We start from the raw sequence: 18,067 nt of genomic DNA, 5'->3' as shown, positions 1-18,067 counted from the left end.
ATTTCCTCACGGCTTGATTACTGTAATGCTCTCTTTACAGGTTTGAGCAAGCCCTCTCTCTCACGCCTTCAGTTGGTTCAAAATGCAGCTGCCAGGCTCCTAACTTGCGCTAGCCGGAGTGATCATATCACCCCCATTTTGCACACACTGCACTGGCTCCCTGTGTTTTATAGAATTCATTTTAAAGTTTTGGTACTTACTTTCAGAGCTTTGCATGGACAAGCTCCTGAGTACCTAACCAGCCTGCTCCAATGCCATACAGCTCGCCGGACTCTAAGATCTGGGCAACAGGGCCTTCTCATTGTCCCATGCACTCGGCTAAAAACCCATGGGGATTGTGCCTTTCAGTCTGTGGCACCAAGACTATGGAATAGCCTGCCTTGTGGTTTGCGTGGAGTCAAGTCTGTTGATTCTTTTAAAAAACAACTAAAAACATTTCTTTTTAAACAAGCTTTTAATCAGTGCTGAATAGTTTCATTTTGTTTATTTATTGTTTTTATTGGTTTTGTTTATGTTTTGTTTTGTCTGTGAAGGGTGCTAAATAAATAAACTACTACTACTACTACTAGAATCATCATTGGTTTAGACATGGGAGATCATATTTTACTAATTTGCTGAAAATCGATTAAGAAACAAGATAAGCATATAATAAGAGAGGTACATATGATATTATACAGTATATCAGGACTTTCAGAAAGCTTTTGATAACGTACCACATGGGGTGAGTAATCATGTTAAGACAAGTGGGAATTCAGTGCATTGTGTGTTGATGAGTTTTCAGTTGCCTTTTAAAAAATTAATTCATTCAGGATGGACATGACAAAAAAGAACAAATTAGACAATGTATGTATGGCATAACATTCAAGTGTGTTGGGAGACTAAATTAACTGATATGAAAGTTGGAGGGTTTTGCATTTTTTATTTACTTCATCCATGAGTCAGTTATTACATTTTGGTTTATTAAATAGTTTTGTAACATGTGTTAGTAGACTGCATTATATGCATGCTTTTTAACAGAAATTTACAATGAACTTAAAAACAGAGCACAAAGAGGCTTGCGGTGGTTCAGTAGTTTTCATACACTGTAGACCGGAATTCAAGTGTGGTGAAAATGGAATTGATTGATATGTGTTACTGGTGGAGAGTCTGTGACTAACTGTTCTTCAGTTTTCTTAAACATAACATTTTTGAAAGTATACCCAATAGAGTAATATCCAGTAATTAGCAACTGAAAAACATCTATTAATACAATTTGATCAATACTAGCATAAAATCGGTATCAATATTATACTATGAAAGGAGAAAAGAAACTGAAATAGATTCCAGCTTTTAGTAATAATTGAAATAAGTATTTCATTAAAATGATATAAGTAAGTAAGAACTTAGAAAGGATCTGATTTATTGTATAATGGGAATACGAATGGTATGCGATGGGCAAGAAGATCAGGGTCTTGGTGTGATTATTTGCATATATCTGGGACTGAAAGATTGGGCTTGGGTTCCAGAGATGTGGGGTTTAAGCCACTGAAGTTTCCCAGCTGCAGGCACCATTGACATACAGTAGGTCAGGTAATGCCCACAACATCAGCTATGAAACGCCGTTTGAGTCAGATAACCCTCCCACAATCCTAATCTTAATCATAGTGTAACGGGACCCTAATGTTAACCATCTGCCTCACATGACCAAGAGTTTAAATCCGAAGACCTGTAGTTGTCTACATGAAGTTTGTACATTCTCTCTTTGTCTTTGTGAGTCTTTCTCCAAGTAGGTTAACTATTAATTACAAATTTGCACTTTGGGTGTATGGATGAGTAGGTCCTGTGGCAGACTGGCTCTTTCTCCAGTGCTGGTTCTTAGCTCAGTCCAAATGCTGTCAGGATAGTTTCTGGCCCACACAACCAACTACATCTGCATGAAGCAAATCTAAGAATGGTACATAATAAATAAAAAATAACCACAGCAATAGGTAATCATCAAAGAAAGTACTTGGAAATTATATCATAAAGTTAACTTTATTTTTGCTCTCATCATGTTCATGTTTATGGTGAAATAGAATATAGTAATAGTAATAGGACATAGTAATATAACCTATATCAGTATTTAACCTTTTTGATAAATCATTGTTAGTGATAAGCAAAACAGTAGAGATTCATTATGAATACAGTTTCATAAAACTCTCTAAAAATTAGTTTTATATGTAATTTCTTAATTACAAAATGCAAAACTCACTAAAATGATGAAGGTTGTTAAAGTTTTTTTTTTCATGTGGAACACAAAGTATTTTGTTAATCAAAGGTTACTGTACAATTATTGGAATCCCTGCTGTCCATGTACTGATTTTCTGAACCAGCTTACTCCATGACATTGTTTGCTGGGAGTCAGGGTATATTTAGGACAGACACCAGCTCTGTTAATGACCCTGGAACATCACAAGGAGCACTTACTCATACTGGTACCCACTGAAATGGCAGGCTAATTTAGAGACACCAGTCAATATAATTTTTAGTCCTTGTGATGTTGGTAAAATGGAGTACCTCGAGGAATCCTCACACGGGCAAACCACACAAACTGGACACAGACAGCAGGCAGGAAACTGAACCCAAGCTCCTTGCAATGTATATCTGCAGTCTGTGAGTTTCACGGTCGCATATTAAATCTAAAATTCACCCAAGTCAAAAATGCAATGTAATTATCATTACCTAATATCGACTAATTGTTAATCATATTTTCCACAACATTTGTTTTTTTAAAAATAAGTCAAAGTGCCCCGCTGGAAACGGCTGCACTCGGGTCTCAGTCCGGGAGAGCGTGTCTTGAGCAGTCCATCAGCGAGACCGAGGGCATGCGCACAGTTCGATTATTCTGCACACGATTGTCGTGCACTGCATCGTCACATCGACGATAGATTAGACGTCTGCACACGCTGCTGCCAATACGAGTACCTATGGTGGTGCCTGTTAATTGCACTACTCCAGGTTTGCCCGGGCCATGGCAGACGAATGGGAAGTTGAGGTAAGTGAAGGTGTTTAGAAATCCGCCTTTCTGAGAATCTTACGTACAGTACAGTTAATTGTCAAAATTGTATGTTTTGGACCCAAGCATATTAAGCTATACAAGAAAATGTTTGTATCCGGTACAATAAGCCTCGATGTAGTAGTAGTAATAATAATAATACATTTTATTTATTTGTAGGCGCCTTTCTGAACACTCAAGGACACCGAACAATAGATAAAACACAGATTATAAACAAAACTAAAATACAAAAATTAAAATCAGACAGAGCAATTGTAATCAAAAAGAAAAAGCAGTCTTAAACAAATGATTTTTAAGTTTAGATTTGAAAAGTGAAAATGATTCAATATTTCTAAGATCAGATGATAGTGAGTTCCACAGCTGGGGAGCTCCCCATAGTGGTAAGATGGACGAAGGGGACAGTCAAGTGGATGGAGGAAGAGGATCTAAGGGTACGGGAGGAAACGGCAACATGGAGGAGGTCAGACAGATATGGAGGGGCAAGGTTGTGGATAGCCTTAAAAGTTAACAGAAGAATTTTGAATTGAATGCGGAACTTAACTGGAAGCCAATGAAGCTGCTGCAAAACGGGAGTGATATGGTGAATAGTGGGGGTTCTAGTAATGATGCGGGCAGCTGAATTCTGGACCAGTTGAAGTTTATAAAGAAAATTACGAGAAAGACCAAAGAAAAGGGAATTGCAATAAACCAGACGAGAAATGACAAGGCTATGAACGAGGATAGAAGTGGCGTGGGGAGTGAGGGAGGGGCGAATTAATGTTACCCAAGTGGAAATATGCAGACCAGGAGATGTTACTGATGTGGGACTGAAAGGATAAAGTACTGTCAAGGATGACACCCAGACTCTTAACCTGTGGGGAAGGGGAGACAGAAGAATTATCAATAACAAATGAAAAATGATCAGTTTTGGATAATGTTGATTTTGTACCAATGAGGAGAACCTCAGTTTTGTCACTATTTAATTTATGAAAATTTGAAGAAAACCAGGATTTGATTTCTGCTATGCAATCAATAAGCGAGAAGGGTGGAAAGGAAGCAGTAGGTTTGCTAGTGAGATAGAGCTGGGTGTCATCAGCATAAAAGTGGAAGCTAATGTTATATTTACGAAAGATATTACCAAGGGGAAGGAGGTAAATAATGAAAAGGAGGGGCCCCAGGACAGCTGAACAAACTGTAGTTGTGTTGAGCATTTTAATGGATTCTATATGTTGTTTGTTTACTTATTCACCAAAGCTTCCTTAAAAAGTATTTAGTACTAGGGTGTTGCCATTGTGAATGCAGTGAGAAGTCAAGCAAAATTACATCTTTCCTAAAGAAGGGGCCTAAGTTGCCTGGAAAGCTTGCATATTGTAATCGTTTTAGTTGGCCTATGAAAGGTGTCATTTTGCTTGACTTCTCACTACATTAAAAATTATTTATAATTTCTAATGAGGAATCTTCTGTTTTCTTTGCATTATGTTTTGAAAAATGTAAAAGTAGTTTTTTTTATTAAAAAAAAAACTGCTGATTAGCTGACTGAATTGTAACACTCGGGCAGATAATATTTTAAATAAAATACAAATGGAGCCAATACTTGATGCAGTGTGTTTAGCTTACACAAGCAATATCGGAACATGCAGGAATGGCAATGACTGCTTTAAGATTTTGTTTTATTTTCTTCGGAATTTTCCTGCTTTACCCTGAAATCATTCACATGTGGTCCACTATTGCTCGTGAGTGAATTTCTTGCTTAAACAGATATTTTGTTTATATTGTAGTGTCTGTTATTAAAATGTTATTGCTGTTGTTTAAGCGTCATTGACAGCTAATCAATGATTTCACTCCCTACAATAATTTATTGTTTGTGTTAGTACTGGTTTTAATATACAAGTTAATTTTTTTTGGAGAATAGAACAGTTGATGGAAAGATGATTGAGGAGATTTAATGTGTTGTACATTTGAGTAATTAATTCGTTTAATAGGTAAGACAATACCTGCTGTAGGTCGGAGCCAAAAAAGTGAGTAAATACTATATGTAACTAATTGAGGTTTTGGAAAGAATTAGCCTTTTCAAAGGTGCAGGCATTGCAGGACAAAAAGTAAGCATATTAATCTTTACAAGAAAAAATAACCTTTAAAATATGGTATATTTTAAAGTAATTTTAGGGCCTATACAAATACCCCAAACCAGGCATTTTTATAACGGCAGCATCATTTAGGTGATCTACTAGCTTTCTCTGTACACTTGACATAACTGCTACTATACTACTTCAATAAGCCGATCTTTGTCAGCAAATATAAACTGCATTTCTTACTGTTGCCTTTGTATATATTCCTGTGACACATTTTTCTTTATTTGTTTAGGACCAGCTTGTGGTTGTTGAATTGTCTGGAATAATTGATTCTGACTTTTTAACTAAAGGGGTTGATAAATGCAAGATTTTGGTAAGTCCTGTGTGTGTTGTTGAAAAAACGTTTAATTGCTCAAAGTCTATTTTGGAAAGTAGTGAACAGTATCTGAATAATAGGAAACATTTAGTACTTTATGTGTTTGAATTTTGTAATACAACATGCATTATGTATGTTTAGTTATTTATTTATAGATATATTTTACATTGTGTATTTATAATTAAGTGCTCAATTGCAAGTTGCAGTTATAACTATGTTACATACCATGCTGTTGTGCAGTTATTCTGTTAGACTAGCCACGTGATTTTTTTTTTTTTAACTTAGTATTTAGGATGTTGTAGAGACTTCCTTTAGACTTGAGAAGGTTCCAGAATCTGATTCCTACACCTAAAAATAACATAAGATTCTTAGACTTACTTAATCCAATTTACAGTTGTTGGTGATTTTTGCCTATCCTGGCAACACTAGGAGAAATGCAGGAAGTTGAGTTGCCCAAATGCACATTCACACTCAATGTAATGAACAATATATTAAATGTTATGTGTAATTAATTATTATGCATTATAAATCAGTTAATGATAATTACTTTTGATTCTTTGTCACTTTTAATATTGTCTTCAAATTTCTGAACTATGAGCTCATCTTAAAGTTTACCAGGACCTGTGTTGATAATCCAATCTATTTTACATTTGTTGCTTTAAGCATTAATAAACTGTTAAAGCTATAACCCCTCCTCCCTGTGCTATTAAAAAATAAAATCTATATCAAAACTGAACATACTCACTAACTTCTTCTGCAGCTGCAGTACTGTTTGTAAGGAGAGTGACAGCAAAGTGGAACCGATGAATACAAAAACGTAGTTGTATTTTCTGATGTTTTACATTTTAAAAGTAAAAAGTAATGATATGAGCGTATGCAGGTATATATCTTATGTTCAAGTCATAGACCTGTCAAATTTTCACTGTCACAATTTACTATTTCGCTGGTATTTTTTGAAGTGTGATAGTGGCATGTTTCAATGATAATTATATGTCGGGATGTCTACACAGACGAGGAGAGTCTGGGTTTTTAACATTTTCAGACAAGTTCAACATCTGTTGGCACAGATGGGTCTGGGTAAGCATAGGCAGCCTTTAAGCTGTGTCTGCACCACACCTCCACACGAATTCTGTTGTAGGTGGGATGTTCAAATATTGTTGGAATGTTCAGCACCTTGGACCCCTTAATGGTGTAAGTAGAGTTAAAATTTAAAGGATGTATGTTTATGTTTAATTTTTAATATTTTTGTATCAATTTAGGGGCTGTACAATACTTTTTTTATAACTTTTCCTCTACAAGATTTTTTTTCTACCTTTTTTTATGCACAGGAGGGAGTCCTGAATTTCAGTCACAATAAAGCTGAAAGACGTCAGTTTATGTGATTTTTAGTTTCCCTGTGGAGTGTCTATCAAATTAAAGATGCAGGGCATTATAAATTTTAAAAGAGGAAGATCAAAGTTAAGCAGGAAATGAGTGCCAAGTAACTTGTTTTTTGATATATTAGGAGCAGAAGATGTGTCAATGTATTATTCATATTAGAAGCCAATTGTAAAGTGAAGTTAGAGCACATCTGAAAAGTTTTGTCAAAAAGTGAAATGTGTATAATTGATGAATGTGCTTACTACTTACTACAAATATTCTATATAACAATTTCCAATGTAGATGTTGTAATAATTCAGTTAATGTTGTTTTTAATATGAGTTCTTTCATTTTCCTTTTTGGATTTGTATTGGAATCCAATAAACATGCTTGTAAAAAAGAGTACAGATAATTATGTAGGACCTGAAACTCCATAAGTTTTCAAATGTGGAATAAAACCTATAAATTATTATATTTCTTTCCTTTGTGGAATAAATATATGCTTCTCAATGATTAAATAAGTTCATAGTAACATTAATGGTATAAAATGTCCTGAATATATATATATAATATACTGTGTTTACCCTGTGTTGATATCTGCACTCTGACCCCTAAAGGTCATTCGAAAAGACAATTTCCCCTCTTTGATAAAGTATATCAAATCAAAATCAAAAATATTTGTTCCCCTCCAGGGTATTGACAGTGAACAGCCCATAATGCAAGTGGGCAGGTACGTGTTTGCTGGGGAATATGAAGGTTGGTGGTGTTCTCACTTCTTTATTAAAATTTTTTAAATATTTTAAAGTGTTCATTAAAGGAATACTCGAGGACAGGACTCTTGACCAGTGCATGATGGGGGAAGTGAGTCTTCAAGTCAAAAGCTTGTTCTTATTTGAAAATGCATTACTTTCATGTGGTACTCTGATTTTTCTGGAATTATTAATGTTACATTATTTTAATAAAAAAACAAATGTGTTTTGGGCATTGTCAGCGTACTACTGGATTAACTGGCATGTGGAGTATGCAACATGAGTAATCTGATATGGTTTTACTAGGGGGCTCCGCCCCCTGCTCGCTTCGCTCGCCAACCCCTGGTGTTGGGAATGACAAAGAGCGTGATGTATGAATGAGATATAGAATAGTGTGACGGTGTAGATGATGCAAATAGAAAGCAAACAATAAAGTGTGTGGCACAGTGTAAAGGTTTATTTGAAAATTTCTTTGTACACGCCGTTTAAGTGTAAAAGGTAATTCCAGCTCAGAACTTGTAAGGTCATTTAAGATGGTTATTGTTGTGATCAGAGTCAAGTTTGTCAGAGCTTAGAAAGAGTTGTGTCTCTCCAGGAAGTAATGGAATGACTTGGGTATTAATGTTTTCCATATTAATATTTTTTGGACATAATATAGTGCGTTGTGTTAAAAGGGGCATTTGGTCTAATGAGATTGCTGTTCGAAATGTCTCTGTAACTAAGTTGTCGCAGATAAAGGCTTGAGGAATTGTAATAATATGTGCCTGAAGTCCAGCTGTATTGGTGAGTGTACCATCTCTCAGTTGTAATAAGCAATTGTTATGATCTGGTTCTGGACATCGTATCTTTTTTACTAACTGTATCTTTTGAAAGCAATGCCAATTGTCTGCGTATTTTAAGGTGCACTGAACAATAGCTGAGTGCATGGCATCTGGAAGAATAGCTAATCACTGTCTAAAATCTCCTCCTCATAAAAGTACCTTTCTTTCAAATCGAATATTATTATTCATAAACGTTTGTAGAAGTTTATGAATGGTGTTGAGTAAGTGACTTCATGCCATTGAACATTCATCAATAAACAACATTTTTTCAAGACGGATGTCACGTGCAGTGCCACCGTTAATGTTCATAGTGGATACCGATTTGTAGGATCTAATGTAGTTGATAAAGATTTCACTCTCAGGTACATCGTCAGTTATAAGCCTCTGTAGATATTCAGTATATGAATGTAAAGAAGGCAGTCTAATTTGACCCTTTTGACAACAACGTGTAAATGTATAACTTGTATTTCCAGTTGTTTCTTCAGGGAAGTGAACTGAATGACAATGATTGCAAATGACATTCATTAATCCGAATGAATTTTCCTGGTGTATGTTTTTCTTGTGCCGTTTGAGAGGCGCGTTGTTGCATGTGCAGTATTTGGGACATGTTGTTTTGGAGCTGTAATCGATTTGCCTGTGCTGTGTGAGAAGCCCGTTGTAGCCTTCGCTGCCATTAACGTATGTCTGAGACGGGAGGTGTTTCGTTTTGAATCCGTGCCTGTTGCGATGCAGCACTTTGATTGATAGTTTGCGTCATGTGGATCTAGGATGTAGATTTGTGCATATTTGCGTTGTTGATTTGTTTCAGGGTGCACTGTTCCAATGCGATGCAGTATTTGTGCACATATGCGAAAGTAGTATGGGCCATTGCCTTTTGGTGGCCTGATATTTACTCCGGTATATGCAAAAGCAAATGAACCATTGTAGGATCTAATGCAGTTCATAAAGTTTTTACTTTTAGGTACATCGTTAGTTAGAAGCTTTAGTTGAGCTTTGCGTTTTTGGAGTCGAGACATTTTTTCTTTTAGAAATATGGATAAGTAATAAGGAGAATTGCACTCACTGTTAATATGGAGCCTTTTCTGCGGTTGAACGGTTAATAGTGCCTTATTGTAATGAGATCCACCTATGCTGCATAGCCGTCTATTTTGTTGTTTCTTTCGTTTTCGTGTGTTTGTTCCTGTTATCCTTTCCTTTTCGTTTTGTACCCGTGACTGTGTATTCATGACTTGTTTCTTTCTCAGCATGCGAAATATGGATAAGTAATAAGAAGGATCGTAGTCACTGTTAATATGTTTCTTTTTCTGCAGTTGAACGGTTAATAGTGCTTTATTGTAAGGAGATCCACCAATGCTGACACCTATGCTGTCTAGTGTGAAGGTGTTGATGTTCACTTTAGAATATGTGGGCTTTGGGTGTCACTTCTTATGGATGTGTGTGTGGGTGGGGGGGGGGGGGGGGGGGGGGGGGGGGGGGGGGGGGGGGGGGGGGGGGGGGGGGGGGGGGGGGGGGGGGGGGGGGGGGGGGGGGGGGGGGGGGGGGGGGGGGGGGGGGGGGGGGGGGGGGGGGGGGGGGGGGGGGTGTGTGAGGATTGTTGTCGCGCGAGCGTCTTCTTTCTTTTTGTGTTCCTGTGTCTTGTTGAATCCCCGTCTTTGTGTGTGTCCCGTCCCTTGCTTGTAGGGTCTGTGGGGTGGTTTTGTGTTCTTTTTTTTGTGTTCCATGGGCTTGTTGAATCCCCCTCTTGGTGTATGTCCCGTCCGGTGCCTGTAGGGGGGGGGGTGCCTTGCTGTTGTGCGCGAGCCTCTTTTTTTTTTTTTTTTTTTTTTTTTTTTTTTTGGGTCTAGTTTCGTGTGCAATGTGTTTCGTGCTTTGCTTGCGTTTGAATACTTTTTTATGTGCCGTTTCCTTTTTTCGGTGCTCTTTGCGCTTCATTTCTCAATTTTTCCTGTGCTCACTCCTTTTTTCTGTGGTCTTGTCCGCCTCTCTCGCCCTCTTCTATCCGCCTTTCTCGGCTCCTCAGCCAACCCTCGCAGACTCTTTTTGCGCCTGCGCAGTACGTTTTTTTGCAGCTACGGCCCATTGCCGGATGCGGACTCTTTTTGCGCCTGCGCAGTACGTCTTTTTGCAGCTACGGCCCATTGCCGGATATGCCTGCGTCCATCATCCGGTTTAGCATTCTCGGTTAGTAATATGGATATGGTTTACTAGTTTTTTAGTGTTGGCCTCTGTTGCCTCCCATTGAAGACGCTGTACGAAAAACTTTATGTTTTCCCTGAGAAAATGAGATTAAAGTTTTTTCTCAGCCAACACTACTGACAACATAGGTTAATTAACAAGATAGAAAAGGTAATTTTTGGGTGGGGTATTCCTTTAAGCAAATCTTCTTCTTCATATAGCTGATTTGCCACATTGTATAGTTTACATGCTCACTATTTTCAGTTTGTTGTGGGTCCTTTTTATAAATAAACTGAAAAGTAGCACTTAGTACATTTAGTAGGCATTGGAAAACCCATCCATCGTTCAACCCGCTATATCCTAACTACAGAGTCACGGGGGTCTGCTGGAGCCAATCCCAGCCAACACAGGGTGCAAGGCAGGAAACAAACCCTGGGCAGGGCGCCAAGCCCACCACAGGGCACGCACACAAACACACACACACACACCAAGCACACACTAGGGACAATTTAGAATCGCCAATCCACCTAACCTGCATGTCTTTGGACTGTGGGAGGAAACCGGAGTACCCGGAGGAAACCCATGCAGACACGGGAAGAACATGCAAACTCCACGCAGGGAGGACCGTGGAAGAGAACCCGGGTCTCCTAACTGCGAGGCAGCGCTACCCACTGCGCCACTGTGCTGCCCCCATTGGAAAATCACTATTGGTAAAATATATTCATCCATTTCATATTTATTAGCAAATCTCCACAGCAAAGGAGCAATTTTAGTTTTAAAAACTGATCTAACAGCATGAGTTTGTTTGACTTTGCATGGCGGCTGCAGAATCCTGCAGTGGTTAGTGCAGCTGCCATATAGCACTAGAATTGTTGGCGTGGAATTTATATATTCTCTCTATATTTCTCAAGTTAATCCATTGTTTCTTTCCCCATCACATTCAGGTTATCTTAATTGGTTCCATGTTGTTGTGCATAGATGTCTATATGAGCGTGTACTGTAATGAATTACTTCCTTGTCCAGGTTTCCTTCTTGACTCCCACAACCTTGAACTTGATAAATGAAAACAAAAAATAGATGATTTTGTGCTCTTTAGTGAAATCAATGTGGATGAAGGAGGAAATAAAAACAATCGGTAGCAAGCAGATTCAAAACTACAGTATATTCTGCTTGCTACTGATTGTACAAAATATTAAGAAGCATCAATATCTGCCATGCCACCTACTGAATTAGGCAACCATTCCATCTGTCCATTTACTGAATCCATGATGTAACTCTCAAATTTGTAAACGAACATAAATAGAGATTTGGGAATTTGCATCTTGTTAAAGGGCACAATAATGCTCAACAGTGAGATAAAACATAGAGACTTTTTTTTAATAACCTAGTAGACTGTGTGAGTTTTGCCTTAAACATGGACAAGTCAGTGTGAGTGCTACTGTACACAGTTACTGTCATTGTCTTCCTTTAACTTTCTCTTACTGTTTTCTGTTTTTCTTTTAACAAGCCAAATTTATTTTTCTGGCAGGGATAGCCATCTTAATTTACATTTCACTTCACATTTGCATATCGCTTTTTCATGGAATCTGTTTAGAGTTACTGTGTCACCTTTCAAAGTTACAGTGCCAACTGGTCTCTGCATCCTCTTGTGGTTGCTAGACTCCCTGCACATTCAAGTCCAAATATTCTTTTAAAGAGCTGGGCCCCCACAACGTATTGTTGTGTTCTGACTTTACAGTAAGATCTAGATCACAGTAATATCCACCTATGAATTCCTGTTTCTGCATACATAGTAGTGTGGAAATAGTTGGACCTTCCTAAATTGGTTGCTACCCCTTAATTACCAATCTCTGGAGTATAATGTGTAAATTCAACAGTCACCTTCCTGATGGTACAGCCACCAGAAAGTCACAGAGGTTTCACCTTATTATCCCGAGATACCTTAACAGGGCATTACTTCATTTCAGTATTCCTTTCAGCCAGACCAATTTACAGTGGCTTCCCTTTCCTGGCCAGATCACTCTTTTTTTGTTCTGGACCACTGTTCATTTCCATCCACATCTCTAGACAAGGAACCCCTTGATTATAAATATGATATTGTTTAAATTCTTGAAAGTTTTTTTTCTTTTTTCTTTCTCTTTTACTTCTTCTCTTTATTCAGTGACTGAGTCTAAAAAGCTGACATTTCAATTTTTAAAGAAAGTGCTCTTGCTTTTGAGAAACCGTCCTAATTGTCATTTTTGTGTGGCACAAAAACTGAAGGAACAAGTCATGTACTGTAGGAGTGCTGTATTTTCAGGCACTACTGAATAAAGCAGAAGTCTCATTTACTACATGTGTGAGTCCACCTATATGCTGTATACGGTCTCTGGTCTAGCACATTTCATCACACAGTTGTTTAAACTGACATGTAGTTTGATCGCTGGGAAAGGGAATGTGCAGTTTGGCAGAAGCCACTGAGCACAACAAAGTAATTGTGTGAGCTTGTCTCTCCCTTGACTGCTTTTTTACAAAGTCATCAAAAGCAGTATCAAAATAGAAGTAATGCTCACAGCTTAAGCAGTCTGAAGGAGCAGTACACAAGCTGAGATTACCACTAGGAGGCATACATGTGTGTAGTTTTTTTTTTAATTCCTCTGTACTTGTCCATTGAAGCATTCCTGCTTTAACAAAGTTCAGCATGTAGCTCTACAACTACTTTAATATGGTCAATTTTAATGCTATCTGTAGAAGTTGTAATGTTTTAAAAGTTTTATCACCACTTAATGAATGTTTGTTGCTTGTGCTATGCTTATAGCAATAGGCAGTTAACATTAATTGTTGTATTCTAATACTTAAGAAAAAAATGAGGTTGAAACCCTTTAACTTGTTGTACTTCTTCTTGATGACAGATGCTTTAGGATCATGTGTCATATTTGATGAAAAGAAGGAAGAAGGTAAGAAATCCATTTTCCTAAAGGCAGCATTTCTAAACTGTGGTATAAAATTTCAGTGCAGAAAAAAATGTGTTTTTCAGTATTCTGTGTTTTTTTTTTTCTTAAATACCTGCCATAAAAGATTCAACATAAATAATGAATATTTAATATAAATAATAATTTTAATCTTACTCGAACTGCATGTTAGCTCTAGGATTCCATGTTTGACTGTTCTGCTTTTGTTTATTATACAGCATAGTTAGTTGGCTCCTTTATCAAAAGTTAATTACAAGATCTTATTTATTTTATTTTACAGTTGAAATACAGGCAGATTCAGTGACTTGCTAAGTAGGTTAGAGATGGAATGTGAACCAGAACCTTGTGGTTTGAAGTCCCAGTGCTTTAACCACTGTACAACACTGCACCACTCTGCCTGCCAGAATCCCAGCAAAGTTAAACTCTGTGTAGAGTTTGCTTATTATCCTCATTCCCGCATGTGATTTTTGGTAATGTCAGTGCCCGACTACATTTTAGACGTGCTTATTAGGTTGTCTTGGTTACTTTAATTTTGACCAGTGGTTTTGAGTGTTCGGGTGCAATGGTTTGGTTCCCCAACCAGTTATAATTCCTGCTCTACATTTGTTGCTGCATGACAAAGACTCCATATGTCTGAAACCTTTATGCTTGTTCAGAAAATAGGTGGTTGACTGTAGTAAAAATTTTTTTTTTTTTTTTTTTGTTCTTTATTTCGCCTTATACAATTTCTTGTATTAGGAATTTGGTAGTTTTCGCATACCCCTTGGGGTCAGAGCGCAGGGTCAGCCATTGTACAGCGCCCCTGGAGCAATTACAGGTCAAGGGCCCAGCAGAGCAGGATCTCTTTTGGCAGTGACGGGGATTCGAACCGGCAACCTTCGGGATACCAGTGCAGATCCTTAGCCTCAGAGCCACCACTCCGCCCTAATGATAAAGTGGTTAAGATTCCATACCCTTAAATACCTGAGATTCATATTCTTTTAGTATTTTTAAATCTTTCTTGATGACTGCAAACAGCTGGATGCATTAAAGTGAAGATTTTTAATACCTTCCAGCCTGCAAATGCAATGTATTGAACTTTCATTTTTTTCACTTTGGCAATATAGACATAGGCACCAACTCCATTTCAACTGAGGAAGAGGAATAAAAGAAATGGATAGAAATATATTAACATTACGCTATGTAACAGAATATAAGTTCAAAGTGAAATCAATTTTTGTAACCAATATAATAATAATAATAATACATTTTATTTGTATAGCACCTTTCCCATATATCAATATGACTGACTTAATGAAAGCTAGGTTGTCATAGTCATGTTTCTAACTTAAACAAAGTGCTTTAAAACTGAAATATACTAGTCTTCTTTAAGCCTTATTTAACTTTAATTGTTATTTAACTTTTTTTTTTTTTTAAAATAATTACTGCATGTGTATGTAATAGTTTCTATTCATTCAAAACTGAAGATTATTCATTTTGTTTTTTTCCATGTGTGCTCAATTACTAAAGTACAGTTATTTCAAAAAAAGAAAGCACACCAATGTGTATACTGTATACTATAATATACCTTATAAAACTTTTTTTTTAATATAGATGCACTTACAGAATCCCCATCCCAGCTGAAATATAAATGTCACACAATCAAGAAGCTTATGATGAAACGAACATTTCTGTCTGAAATTAAAGAAGGAGAGAGCCCATCAGGTTGTTTGTCCAAACTTTATGTATTATGTGCATCTAATATCCTAAAAATATAACTTGTTATCAAAGTAACAGTGCTTAGGTTGTGCTTATTATTGAGCCAGGCAAACACCTTCAGTTAGGAATTGCTTACTGCAGTAAATAATATGCTGTTTTATGTCATGCTGTCACAATTAAAGGATGAACTGTATTAAGAGGTTGTTTATTGTAGTTCAAATCTGTCGATACAGTATTTAATTTTCATAATGTCATGATTATTATTTTAAGGATGGTAAACAGTTTTTGTTACAATAGCTTTATTGTTACATAATTTTCAATATTAACCATCAAACAAAATTTGAAAATAATTTTGCTGTAATGTGTTTTTTTTTCTTTTAAATAGTAAAGGAATTCATTGAATAATTATGGAACATCACATTAACTCTTATAAATCTGTTAGATTTTAGTTGTTTGTAAACAAATAATCATGTAATAGTATGGTTTGTTCAAGTTTGTGTTTGTAAATTTGAATCTTTTTTTTGTATTTTTTTTTTTTTTTTTTTTTGCAGAAGGCATTGAGGTTCTGCAACTAACTGAGGACAATACCGCCCACAGATCTAGTAGTATCTGTAATTATCTTCCAGACTCTAAACGTGCAGAAGTAAACGCTGAGGATAACGAGTCTCATGAAGACCTACATCAAAGCTCAGACTCGGATGATGAGATAATTAATACGGAGGACAGTGTCTGCTGTGAACTAGAAAACAGTAAACCTGAAATAGATGTTTCAAATATTGAAGAACAAAAACCTTGCATGGACAGTGAATTTAGTCAGGTTTTGGATAAAAGTGCATCTGATGTACCACTCATGACCACTGCAGAGAATAATCCAAATGAGACAGAGAATGACCTTAGCCAGGAACTGAACATCAGTACAGCAGATTTGGAATAAACTAGTATACAGCATGCATGTAAGAAGACCCTTACCTGAAAACAGCATTCCACACTAGCTGAATGGACTCTTTACCCAACAACAAAGTAAAGTATGTATTTTTAGATTTTGTTCAAATAAAATAATACTGTTGAATAATTGTTTTTTGTTTATCACAGTGCAATATGTTCAAAATTATGGTAAAAATGAAAACTGAAAATGAAAGTACTTCACTTTCCAGACAAAAATATATTCATGAAGTTTATCTTGAAAATCTTTTTTATTATATTCATAGTATTGTTCATTATTTGTTTTTTAAAGAGGTGGTTTGTAAGCAAGAAAAAAAGTTAAAAATGTGAAATTCTATAGAAATTGCCGACCCACTAAAATTATTAATAATAAATAGATTTCTTAGTTGTATATTTTAAACATGTTTACATTTATATAGAAAACTATATCTGTTAATTAGATCTTTTTTGTGTTCAAAAATGTTTGTGGGTATTTGTAATTCTGTTAGATTTACACAGGTTAATCAAAAAGGTTTGCTCTTCATTAATTAAGAGAGACACGAGTAAAACCAAACAAGTTTTATTTTTCATTATAACCCCATGAACACTAGAAAATCTGTTATAATGTTAACAATAGTTTCCTTTGACAGACAAACAGTATATCCTAGCTTGTGCAACCATTGTTCTGCAGCTAACTTGATGTCTTCATCATTTCCATTGTTCATCCCATGGTGGTAACCCTTCAGATTGTGGAACAGGTAACAGCCACATTGGGTCATATGAGGAGGATAGGGTAGGCGAGGCATCTCTCTGATCCACAGTTTCATGGTTTTCAGAGGTCATATGACATCTTCATTGCTCCTTTACCTACATAAAATTTGACTACAGGATTTCCAAAATTCAGCAGCTAGAGTTGTTACACATTTAAAGCCTTGGGTGCATATTACTCTTACACTTCAAAAATTACAGTGGTTATCTGTCCTTTTTTTGTATCCAATGCAAATATCTCTAAGACCCTTCATGGTCTGGCCCAACCTTATCTGTTTTCTTTATTGAACCCATATGTTTCATCATGCTCGCTTCGCTCTTCTGATTCTATGCAGTAAACCGTCCCACTGTGCAGTTTGTATACTGTGGGTCATAGAGATTGTAGTGTATTGGGTCCACAGCTATGGAATGACCTGCCTTTGGAGTTTCCTACTGCATTTGTACCTCACTTACCCTTTTAATATTGCTTTTTATTGATGTTGTTATTATGTATACACTTTGGACTGTTTAATAATTTTGTTTTAATATTTTCCAGCTGGGTATGATGTTATCCTGCATCTAGCCCTGCAAGCAGATCCTCCAACTTCCAGGGAAAACTCTGGGGTTGGTGGCAGGGTTGGCACTGCAGCCTCTATTAAAAAAAAAAAACTTGCACTGTTCCACTCCATTTGAACTAGTGTGGTGTTGAGGTATAATAATAATTCATTACATTTATATAGCGCTTTTCTTAGTACTTAAAGCGCTATCACCTGTCACATGGCTACGCTAGGGTCCTAATTTGGAATCCTGAGGTGGTTTGTTGTGGGGTGGGTGTGGCAACGTGCTGCATCAGTACATGCTCCCAACCAACTACCTACTACAGTGTCCTTGGGTATTTTGAAAGGTGCTTTTAAATAAAATTATTATTAATATAAGATGGCAAAGTACTAAGTTCAATGTCAGTTTGTTTTTTGCGTTGTTAAATGAGTCTTCTCAATTTTTTTTAAACAAGTATTAATATGATCTCTAAAGGTATTTGTTGCAGAAACAAAAAAATTGTGTACTGAACTTACTAAAGCTCTAAGTTAACACAAGTTCCTAACATGATGATGTCTCATAACAAACTGACGAAGCTTAAAACATTTTCACATTCCCATCTCCTGCTCCACAGACTGCACACTGCAC

The 18,067-nt window shown here is 36.7% G+C and overlaps 1 protein-coding gene across 1 annotated transcript; it reads left to right on the top strand.

Annotated features, from left to right (window-relative positions):
- The first annotated feature begins 2,875 nt into the window (after positions 1 to 2,875).
- On the top strand, positions 2,876 to 16,476 carry gtf3c6 (general transcription factor IIIC, polypeptide 6, alpha). Its single transcript, XM_028814751.2, has 6 exons — positions 2,876 to 3,013; positions 5,378 to 5,458; positions 7,513 to 7,576; positions 13,457 to 13,501; positions 15,110 to 15,220; positions 15,766 to 16,476. Exons 1-6 carry the CDS (start codon positions 2,990 to 2,992, stop codon positions 16,146 to 16,148), a joined length of 708 nt encoding a protein of 235 aa, XP_028670584.1. The 5' UTR covers positions 2,876 to 2,989; the 3' UTR covers positions 16,149 to 16,476.
- Positions 16,477 to 18,067: the final 1,591 nt, after the last annotated feature.

The sequence above is a fragment of the Erpetoichthys calabaricus genome, chromosome 1, assembly GCF_900747795.2.
Source record: "Erpetoichthys calabaricus chromosome 1, fErpCal1.3, whole genome shotgun sequence".
Lineage (NCBI taxonomy): Eukaryota > Metazoa > Chordata > Cladistia > Polypteriformes > Polypteridae > Erpetoichthys > Erpetoichthys calabaricus.
The sequence above is the reverse complement of the archived record's forward strand: the minus strand, read 5'-3'. Positions and strand labels throughout refer to the sequence as shown.